The 12,350-nt window shown below is 30.0% G+C and overlaps 1 protein-coding gene across 1 annotated transcript in view; it reads right to left on the reverse strand.

The window, feature by feature from the left end:
- Positions 1–255: 255 nt before the first annotated feature.
- The window catches only part of LOC111628145 (transmembrane protein 94-like), a 114,635-nt gene continuing 102,540 nt past the window's right edge, over positions 256–12,350 (reverse strand). The window contains 6 exon segments of the mRNA XM_023371884.1: positions 256–866; positions 3,605–3,775; positions 4,210–4,303; positions 5,546–5,631; positions 5,713–5,861; positions 10,247–10,492. Coding sequence (XP_023227652.1) covers positions 794–866; positions 3,605–3,775; positions 4,210–4,303; positions 5,546–5,631; positions 5,713–5,861; positions 10,247–10,492 — 819 coding nt within the window. The 3' untranslated portion in view covers positions 256–793.

Genomic DNA, 12,350 nt, shown 5'->3' on the forward strand with positions numbered 1-12,350 from the left:
AGAACTGTCCATCCCCCATGTTTAACGGAATAATATACAGCCTATGTCCACCCTGAAGTTCCATTCTAAATATTGGTAAAAAAATTTTTGAAATCGGATGAGTAGTTTCGGAGATTACCTGCTGCATACAAACTAACATACATACATACATACAAACATTACCTCTTTATAATATTAGTATAGATAAAATAATGTATTATTTTTATTGTTTATCATTATATAAAAAATAAAATTAAAAATTATCAATTTTTTTTTATTTCATTTGACAAACTAAATACTTTACAGAAAAGAGTCATATAAAAAATATTTTAACAACAATAACTTTCTTTGTTTAAAAGCTATTGATAATATGTTTGCTTGTGAAAGTCAGCATTTGACTTAAATGATGAGAGAGGAAGACTTCGGTTGCGTCCGTTGTTAAAATGTAAGTAGTTTTATCCGTCGGTAAAATGTATAAAATTCTTGGTTTGTGAGGAAATAATAAAAATGAAGCAATAAAAATCCGTAAATTACAGAAACTAAAAATAATTTGAATTAATTCTATACATTCCATAATTCTAACTAAATTACAATATTTTCAAAACATATTACAAAAATTTTATTAGAAAATCCTCATCAAAAGATAATGATCTGGAGAAATTTATGTATTAAAATGTGAATGAATTATAAGTTACAGTATTTACATATGTACACAAACAATATATATATAATTTAAAGGAAAATTTTCTTTGTTAAAATTACTATGATAATTAATGACACAATAAATAAAAATTTGGATGCTTTTGATTTATATTTAAAAGGGAGAATTCATTCCTAATTTGGTTCCAAATTCCAATCTTGCTTTCTTCTGCTGTCGTACATTTACTCTTAAAATACATAAATAAATAATAAATTAGTTATATTAAATTTATGAGATAAATAATTAAATGTAATGAGCTATGTATTTGAGGTAGTCCAAAAACAAGTTTCCTGCATTCATATTTTTGAAGATGATTCACTTATAGGTAAAAAATACCACCGATATAAGCAATATCCTTCTTGAGATGGGTTGTGTCTTGCTGAAGATGCACGAGCAGAAGAAGTTGAAATGTGAAAAGTATATTACACTGAGAAAGAAGATGGTGAACAGACGTGTTGCAGACACAGATGAAAGATGAAGGAGGGATAAATGTCCATTGTGGTTTCACACTGGCACTGAGAACCATAAGTAATAGGTGGAGATGTATGGTCTAGATGGTGATGGTGCAAGTTATTCCATGATGGGCAAAAAAAAATATGCAGCAATTGGGACAATCATCAATATCAATGAGACAATAACATTGCAAGGTAAAGGACAGACTACCAGACAGATGACTATAGAAGATCTCACCACAGAATTGGATGCTGGCCATATCCAAGCACACCACATAATCTGCAAAATGCTGGATTACTACAAAATATTGGTACAAGGAGTGCATCATCAGCTGAGCACCAATTGCAAGATTGAGCATCTTCCTGCAACATCTCTTATAGTATGAGAGGGAAAGAAAATAGTTTCTCTTCTGAATTATGATGGGGACAAAAGAGTCCACAATTTCACCCAGAAAAATTTGCCTTTACAAAGCTTCAAGTTCTACAGCCAAAAATAAGTTTAAAGTAATCCAGTTGACAGGCAATATTTCTCTCAATGTTCTGGGATGCAAAATGGAATAGAACTCATTGACAAAACTGGAAACTGCCATTTGATAAGGAGACCAGGTGTTCTCATTTCAGATGTCATTTAATTGGGAACATCTCATCCATCCTCCTAACAGTCTAGACCTCATGCCCAATGACTTCCACTTCTTGCCACTTTTCAAGAAGACACTAGGAGGGCAATGTTTTACCAAAATGAAAAAGTGGAAGAACCTATTTGAAGCTTCATCCCTTTGCAGGGCATTGATTTCTATGATAGAAATTTCTTTAATTTTGTAAAGCAATACATAAAGGTATCAATATGAATGGAGACCAAGTCAAAAAAATGAAGTGAGAATGTCTCTTCCTATCCATAACATATTTAGTGTCCACAATAAAAGTTCCTGTTAACAGCAGATCCGGGAAACTTATTTTTAGACTATTACCAGTATAATTTATAATAAATAAATATGTTTAATATTCACACAGTTTATTTATAATTAATAAATATCATTATAAAACATACAATAAAAAAAGTTTCTAATATGAAGTTGAGAAAGCAATTATATATTTTGATTTAGTTTACAATCACCACATTTTTCAAATAGTCATTATATACAAAATTGAGGTACACTCACTCAGCAGTATGTAAATCAAAAAACACAACACCTTAATTTGCTGAGAAAATTTAATGAAAAAGCAAACGTTTTCAGCCAAATCTGTTGGCCATTATCAGGCTGAGATATTCAAATATAAATAAAATAGAACAAAAATTTAAATACAAATAAAATAACAAATGACATATACATATACATATTTTTGCATATCTTGCATTTCATTGAATTTCATATAATGTATTATTATTATATAACATTTTAATATTTAATTATCCTATGCATATATTTATATACATATTTTGTTATTTATAATAATAATTTTTATTTTATTTTTTTTTCTTTATACATGTATATGTATATGTCATTCGTTATTTTATTTTATTTGTATTTAAATTTTTGTTCTATTTTATTTATATTTGAATATCTTAGCCTGATGATGGCCAACAGATGTGGCTGAAAACGTTTGCTTTTTCATTAAATTTTCTCAGCAAATTAAGGGGTTGTGTTTTTTGAGTCATTATATACACTCAACAGACTACATATACATATGGTTGATTGAGTTATTGATCTTTAATCTTTAACAGTCTTTTAAACTTAATAATTATACTGTATATCATTTGATAATAAAATTTATCAATGAACATACATTTCTTTTTTGTACAATTAAAATTTCTTCAATCTAAATAGATTATAGATGCAATAAATTTTAATTTTGTTACTAAATCACTGAAATTATGTGTAATTATTAAGTTTAAAAGTTAACAAAGTCATTTGCTGAATTTTCTATGATATTCAAAAATAAAAAATGTCTAAATTTAAATGAAACAATAATTTTCAATCATCTCAGTTCACTTTTAAAGGACAATATTAAGTTTGAGGCAATTTCCAGTAACCCTAGAGGAACACAAACTATACACCTAATTAAAGCTTATGATGAGAGAAGCATAATGGTACCAGCTTCAAGTCACAGAGCTTGAGTAAACAGATTGAAAATTCTGTTGAATTGCTTTATTTTTGCACTCAACAGATATATAATATAAAACTTACTGTTTTATATTTCTTTTACTAAAGAATATTACCTATATATTCATTTATAATATTATAAAACAGTAAGCAAGCATGTGCTGTTTTCTTTTCATTTTTAAAATTTGACAATTTCTTGATTTTTGAAATTCTCTTTAGGGGCAGCACTTGCCCCTTGTCTCTCCCCTGATTGTACCACTTAGCATTATCAATTTAGTTTACATTCAAATTCCCATTTTCAATTTTCATTTCAGTATTAGTTATTTGTAATTTTTTTAAGCAAGACTCTACAACATGTTAAACAAACTTACTTGATTTCATGACGCTTAACTAAGATATTTATTGGTATTAATAATAGAGGCCATAAAAATCCAATAATCCACACATAACAAGGCACATCTTTAAGAATTGTAATGCATGTTTCTAGATTTTCTGAATTAAGAGATACATCTATCAAACTGAAAACTATTTGCAGTAATAAACTAGAAAAATAAATTTGAGGCACATTAATTTCAAAATAAAGATAAAGAAAAGTATTTTAAATACTGTACTATTAATTATATATTATTTATATTTTTGTTTCATAAACAACTTACTAAAGTGAGGAATAAAATAATGAAGTTAAAAAACTTGTTACTGTCATTTATTATTATACCTGTTATAAAAATAATTTTATTGATATTTTTAATATTTTCGAAAATGAAATATTCTAATGAAATTATATTTTATTAGAAAATTAGAATATTTCAATGCCTAAATTTTTGACAGATCTTAACAACAAGGAATAATTGAAAAATATATCATTTACATAATTTTTATGTTAAACAATGGACTAAAATTCATATTGAAAAACTGAATTGCAAATAAATTACTTATATATCTAACTAAATTTGAATTATATAAAAATAATATTTACATTATAGGTATAACTATTAACCAGCATTTGTTTGTTAAAGGACTTCTCTTCCATATAAGATAAGAACGTTGGACAAACCCCATGGATATCATTTCTAAAAAAATAAATTTTTACATTAGTATTAATACCAGTAATAATAATAATAATAATCATAAAATTAATAAATGAACATGGAAGAGTGATATTCTTATGGAGGCTGTTTTAATTATTAAGTGATTTTAAACTGTAATTAAAACAAACAATATTTCTACAATTAAAATGGCAAATACAGTAAAATTAAATGAAACAAAATACACCAAGAAACCATAACATAAATTCCAGTGTATACTTTATTGATGGAATAGTGCTAATGCAATGTTTCTTAAACTATGGCTTGTGAAATACTACCTTCTGTAGAAATACTTGTAATACTGAAATATTCTCCAAGAATTAGGAATAGATGCATCTGTTAAGTACTAAAAATTTTTTAAACAACTTTTTTCTTATAATTATATTATTGTCATTTATTAATAAAATTAAGATTAAAGAATGTATGTACAGTAATACCTCGACTTACGCTACCCCGACTTATGTGAACCCAGAGTTATGCAATTTTCAAATCTTGTCAATTCATCTTTTGTTTGAGCGCCACGCAACTCTTGATTACTCACTCCCCCCACACTATTGTTCAGCTTACATGTCGCATGGAATCGACATATAGCTACAATTTATTTTGTTGTTATTTATTTCTGTGTTTCTTATATCTATGGAGACTTGAGAGACTCTATGTGGTGATTTCTTGTAACTGTGAACGAATCAAAAGACGAGATAAGATTAACGAGAACATTTATTAGCAACTTGGATTTTACACAAATTGTGAAATTATATCCTGATTTACGCGGTTATTGCTCGGTCCCACCTATCGCGTAAGTTTGGGGTATTACTGTATAAGAAATTGACTCTCTTTTCTATTTTGAATAACATCAAAATAGATATTTTATGTCAGGCTGTATTTATAAAACCATTTAAGTTGCAATGGTTTTGAAAACTATTCTATGTATTAGCTGCAAAATAAATTATGTAAAAATTATTGTTCTTAAAAATGATTAAATTCAATGAAGTATAAAAAAGTGGCTTAAAACTGCTATCATATAAATCTTTAATATTTGTAACTTTTAATTGAAATGGTTATCCGCGGCCATCCTTTTTATCCGAGTTTTTGGTTATCCAAGGTATCACAATCCATATTACCTCAGATAATTGGGATTTTACTATACATTAATCAAAGATTTAATATGACCATTTAATTAATTTACATTAATTAATAAGTTTTAAAACAAAAAAATATTTTTCTTACCAAAATATAATATTAAAAATAATGCAACAATGTTCTGAGATATAGTTAGACTAGACGGCCAGTTATTTGTTACTTCTGATTTATCACTGAAATAGCAATAAAACATATTATGTAATTGAAAAACTAAATTATAAATAATCTATATTCCATTAATCAGAAATACAGACTTTGAATATTGAAATATCCAACAAGGTGCCTGAGCATAATTATTAGACTGATTACAGAAACGTGCTACCATACACGCAAAACAAGAAATAGATACGACTACAGAAGGGCAAAATTTTGCACAGTAGCATCCAATGAAGACGAGGATTGTCTGAAATTAGATAATATATATTATGCTTAATACAATACAATATTTTGTTCATTTAATATAAAAATAATAATTATATGCATAATATATATAATCAACCAACCAATTACATATATTTTATAAATTTAAAATTTAAATTAACATGTCATCAAATTTCACAAGATATATAATTCAATAGTATAATTTCTAATCAATATGGCTTTCATAGATGATTCCATCCTATTAAATCAATTAATAAATCATTTATTTAATTGCTTTGTGAAAATATTCTGTTTCAAAATGGTTCATTATTTATATTTTTTATGTTCTATTTATAATAATTAATTAGCAAAGTTTTCAGCTTGTAAAGTACTATATTATTTTTCTGACTTTTCCAACGATTATCGACATGACTGTGTGCCGGAAATAGCCATTCCTTAGCTTCTGAGTACAAATTCACTGAGTACGGCATTAATAAACTTCTTTAGTATTCACACAAGTACTTTCGACGTGTGTATAACCGTCGTCATCAGGCGAAAATAACAAGTTTTTAAGAAAACGAACGTGCAGGATGTTCCAAAAGAACATAATATTTAAATTCAAACAAGCGTCCGAAAATTTCGTTACGAACGTGCGAATAATTTTTGATATTTCGAATCTTTATATTTTACGATGTTAGCGGCGCATGCGTGGAGATGCTACCGTGTTTGGCGATACGATGTTGGGCGCATTTCGTTTTTTAGGCGCTGATACAAGGCAATCCACACCCCGGGTAGATCGAGGGTGGGAACATTGCATGCTTCTGAAGTGGCCGTGAGAAGCGCTTCCCAGATGAACACAAGTCTTTGATTGTTGCAGCATTTAATTATTGCCGTTCTGGGCCATAACGGGTTGTATTCTTGCTCGAGAACTTTTTTAGCGAGTTCTGTAGAGTATCTTCCTTTAGCTATATCTTCCTGATGCTCAGCAAGGCGGGAGGCGAGCATTCTTGTTGTTGCTCCTATATATCTTGTAACATCGCCCGTTGCCGGATTTTCTAGGTGTATCGTATAAACCCCTGACTTTTCTAAAGTGGTTAGCCTGTCCCGATCGTTGCAGATACATCTGCGTAAGTTTGGAATTTGTACTCAGAAGCTAGACAAATATTGGCGTGAGTTATTTAAATTTATTTTTTACTTAGCCATTCCTTAACGGGTACTTTACGTGGATTCGTGTTAGTGTGCCAGGCCTGGACTTTAAGCGTGCACCGAATTAAATAATGACCAAGTTTGTCAATAACAAATCAAATATTTAATAAATAATTCTAATAATAACTATATACAATATTTAGTAAAATCAAATAACAATTTATTCAATGAAAGTCAATAAGAATCAACCCGACAAAACTCAAATCAATCTATTTTCTAACTTAATTCTATTCCCCTTTGGAATTCGACAAAATCAAAGACTTAATTTATGTACAATAATTCTTATGAATTAAAGATCCTAATCGTCACCTCAATATACTAGGAACCTATTTCCTCAACTCTCAAGACTTTCTCTATTCATCGTTCAAAATTGCCTTGGAACTATTTGATCCTATTGGACACCTCTCTCGTTCACTGCTACGAAGATCACCAAGCTCATTGCTATCAGAAGCTCACCTCGTCCATCTTCACATGAGGTTCAGTCTTTATACTGTGAGGTGACATCACAATTCTGAATGCGATCACTCCCCTCATTTATATACTTATTTGCTAACAATAAACATTCTATTTGTCTGGCAGCCTATTTTTCCAACAATACTCGCTAACCTTTTACATTATTCTTTTTGACAATTTTGGGGATGTTTTTTATTCTTTAAGGTTTAGCGAGTCCCTAAGTTGTGCTTGTGGGGTCTCCCCTCTTTTCTCGGTGCAGACTTACTTTTTCCACTCGGGAGCGTAAGTGTGCGCGAGTTTTTTCTATGGCACTTTTCTCTCGTTGGTGAGTTGGTTTCTCTTCTATTTTTAAGTTTCTAAGGTGAATGGTGAGGAAACCTTCATCCTAACAAAACATAAGCCCCAAACAAAAATATAATAAAAAGCAAAATAAAAGTAAATAAAAATAATGCTCGGACTTGGTTCCTTACNGAGAAAATTTAATGAAAAAGCAAACGTTTTCAGCCAAATCTGTTGGCCATTATCAGGCTGAAATATTCGAATATAAATAAAATAGAACATAAATTTAAATACAAAAAAATTACGAATGACGTATATATATATAGGCTATATGCATAAAGAAAAATAAAATAAAATAAAAATTCAAAATAGCTTTGTTGCAATATTTTAATTGCAATAAATCTATTCAATTTTAAAACTTGCCCAAGTTTTTCTCAATTTCTGTTTCAAAGAGAAGTTTTAAAAATTTTGCCAATTTTCTAAAGTTTCTGTTCATAGTAGAATGAATAAAATCTGTTTTAGCTTATATTCCTTTGTTTTGATGCAAATAAAAGGAATCAAAAAGTTTGCATTATATAGACTACATTTTATTCAACTTAATAATTCCACATTACATTTTATGATACTAGAAAGGTTTTATTGACATTAGATTGTCACAAAGGAAAACTGTCAGTTGGGTCATTTCACTAATGTTTATACTTTCATCAACTGCACTGAAAAAATAAACTGAAAATTGGACACTATCTTTTAATTGTTCTGACAAATTATCTGCCATTTTGTTTATTATCTCTACAACAGTGTTCTATGATAATGATATGTCACAAGATAATAAATCTCTTAATTTTCCAGTGAATTTGTCTATTCCCATCTATAAATTTTGGTGTCTCTTGAGATTGTATTTCTTATGAACATTAATATTAGGGCTGCATATTAACCAGATAATTTTATCTCTTACTTTACAGAGGAAATTAAGAGTTTCTATATCTCTTGAAAAACATGTTGTTCTTCTGTAATAGTTCTCTTTTTATCTAGTATTCAACTTTGAATAAAGCATCACTTAAAGGTAGAAATGAGTTTTATAAAAAAATTGTAAATGTTAATAATGAGTACAATCTTCATTAAGTCCAACTCTCCTCGAGATATGACATACAAACCCCTATCTTCCCATCCTTTGATCTTTAACCAACCAAAAATTAATAGCATCAATGTCCTTTATAAACAAGTTACCATGCCAAATTTCATTTCTTCATCATCCTGAGATATTTAATAAAATAGATGTCAACAAACACATCCATGGAATTTTTCTCATGTTTTTTGGTTTCAAGCGGTCTCAAAATGTATACGAGGGATGTTCAAAAAGTATCAAACCTTTGGTTGTCAAAAATACATTTAATGAACTTTCTCACCACACCGGGTTGTATATACTCAAAATACAAACAACCTACAAATAACCAATAACCGGCATGAAATTCTTCAAAAAAATCGCCGAACATTTTTGATGCCCCTCCTAGGCTCTTCTTCAGGCTTATTTGTATACCTTCCTTTATAACTGGAATCTTTAATTCAAATGTTTTTAAAAATTTGAAACATACCCTTTTTCTGAAAAAATTCCGAAAGTGGAAGGAGTCCACGAGCTATTTCAAATATATTTTTTCTACCAATGGGGATTTGTTATGTGCACAATACTTTATTTAAATTTATCTTAAAAATATAGTAAGATTTATCGTCTAGTAAGAATTGCCATACTGTAGAGAGATTCGTTTCTTCTTTGAAATTAATGCATGTGGATTTGTGGTCGGCTTTAAAGATTTCCATTGCTTCCAAAGTTCTTAGTTGCCCTCGATGTTGGGTGGTGCGGATAACATGCGCTTCATCGAAGATAGGTGTGATGCCCGGGTTTGGTGAATACGTAGATAGGGCTGTCGTACATTTACGTGTGATGTCGGATTTATGCTCTTTTATTCTTGTGGCTAATGAATGTTTGGTGGATCCGATATACACTAAAGGCCTATCCCATCTGTTATCTTTTAATGGAATACTGTATATTCCTGGAAGTCTGTTTGGGTTAAAATTGTCCTTCCCGTTCCTTAATAAACTGTATATGAACAGGTTTCTTTTGTATACAATCTTAATTTCCTTACTTTTGCAATTTTTTTGTACAATGCCTTTAGATACGGGTTATACGTTATTGGTACCCTCTCTATGTATTCTTCATTTTTAATATTTTGCACCTCTACCTTTTCTTCTGTAGGTTTGTGTGGTTCCAAAATATACAAAATATATTTTAATACTTATACTAATCAATGTTATTGGCAAAACGAAAGCTGAAGTGAGCCACACAAATGTTGGCTGAGAACCACAAATTTGACATGACTACTTTTATACTATATAATTATTACAATCTAAATATTTTCAAGTTACATTTAAAAATACTTTTTTTTAAATAATATGCATAAAACTATTTTAATTAAAAAATAAAATAATATTTACTTCTTTGCTCACAACTTCCAAATTTTTTCCTGTCGCAATAGTCATAACTTGGCAATCTACTGGATTTCCAAGAAAGGAAAGACTTAGCAGAGGGATTTCGAGACATATAAACCATAATATATGAGCAGGTGGTAGAGGTGATGGCAAGAATAGTAACATAGAAAGTAATTGTAGAAGTGTTAAGCTTAGACAACAACATAACATAAATTGCAGGCAAGTTCTCATGTTTCCAGAAAAATGCCGAGCCTAAATTTAAAAAAAATGTTTTATTAATTATCTTATAAAAAAGATATGAACATTTGCTATCAGATTTTAGATTAATATAGAGGCCATTTCAAAATGATCTTCGAAGCTTCTGGAAGCACTGCAGGAGAGACATTGAATTCATGTGAAAAAGAGCAGCAGTAGATGAAACAGAACCCAAATAATCTGTTTGTGAAAAATCAGCTATGACATTACATTAAATAATATGTGCATCTGAAAATACAGTAGAGCATCAATTATCCAAATCAGTTGGAGGCACTGGGGTTGTTTGAAAAATCGATTATTTGGATAACCGATTATGTACGAAAAAATATATTAACCTATTGCATGTTGAAATTCATTCAGATCCTGGCATGTCCTTAAGAACCCTCTCATGGTCTCACCAGTGCTGCCAGCTAAAACATGCACGCCAACAAAAATAATATTGGAGTAGCTCAAGACATAGCCAAAGATTGCAGCACCACAGCACTAGAGGAAAGTTTAAATTTGCCGACTGGAAAGCTTTTGGTTGATCAATATTCGGATAATCGATGCTCTACTGTAATCAACAACTGATGCTGTCGTCCAAAAGCACCAAACCTCATACCATGTGATTTCTTTTTGTGGGGTTATGTAAAAAATAAAATGTTCATCCCACTATTGCCACATGATATTGTTGAGCTAAAAGAGTGCATTTTCATAGCAGTGTCTACTATTGACAGGCCTGTATTGCAAAAGGTGTGGCAAAAACTGGATTATCATATCAATGTATGCCAACCACCTGTAATACACAGATTAACATTTGTAAATATTAAAACAACTGTTTGAGTTCCTGTCTGATCCAATGCTGGTTTTGTTGAGGTAAGTTCAGTATTTCTGTTTGCAGTGACTTTTTGTAACTCCAAGAAACATTATGAAATGCCCTGTATTACCTCATACCATTCAAATATTGCAGAGTGTTTTTCTAGATGTAATAGAATTACATAAACATAAGCATTAATAATCATAATATTTTTAAATTCAGGGAATCTAATCTAGAGTAGATACATGATAAAAATAATAGTATATAGGGTGATCAAAAAATAATTTTACAAGACCCATAGTTTAAAAACCAAGGCACTATCAAGCACAACTCCAATGTAGGTAGTTAGTAAAGATCCAATTTGGCAACATTGAATAGTTAAAATTATGCTTGAGTGCAGGGGTAGTATCATGTCCCACTCCTCCCATAATGCCAGTCTTGAATACCACACTGAACTGTGGATCTGCTGCAGATATTTCAATGAGAGGTTCTTTACATCTCCCATATAGTCTTTATCTGACCTTTCTGACTGACTTTCATGTTTTCTCAAATTTTTAAAAACATTTGCATATCTGCCATTTTTTACTGATGAAGAATAGTGAAAGTTGACATCACTGGGTAGCAGCAGCAAAAGAGAGGGGTACTTTTTGATAACAGGATGGATAAGCATGTTACACATTATACACGACTGAATAAACTGGGTGAATTTGTTGAGAAATACAGTAGAGCCTCGATTATCTGACTCAATTGGGGACTGGGGTTGGTCGGATAATTGAAAAGTCGGATAACCGAAAAGTATGAAAAAATCCATTACAGTAGAGTCTCGATTATCCGACCCAATTGGGGACTGGGGTTGGTCGGATAATTGAAAAGTCGGATAACCGAAAAGTATGAAAAAATCCATTATTAGTGTAGTATATTATTATATCCCATGTAATTAGTATATTAGTATATCGCTATTAACCTACTTCGCGTTGAATTTTCAAATCTATGTTAAGCCTAACAAAAATTTTTTAAAATAATAATCGTCGCTATTGTATCGTTAAAAATTAGAAAATT

This window comes from Centruroides sculpturatus, unplaced genomic scaffold (genome assembly GCF_000671375.1).
Source record: "Centruroides sculpturatus isolate CEXI.00-Female unplaced genomic scaffold, Cexi_2.0 scaffold65, whole genome shotgun sequence".
NCBI classification, from domain to species: Eukaryota; Metazoa; Arthropoda; class Arachnida; order Scorpiones; family Buthidae; genus Centruroides; species Centruroides sculpturatus.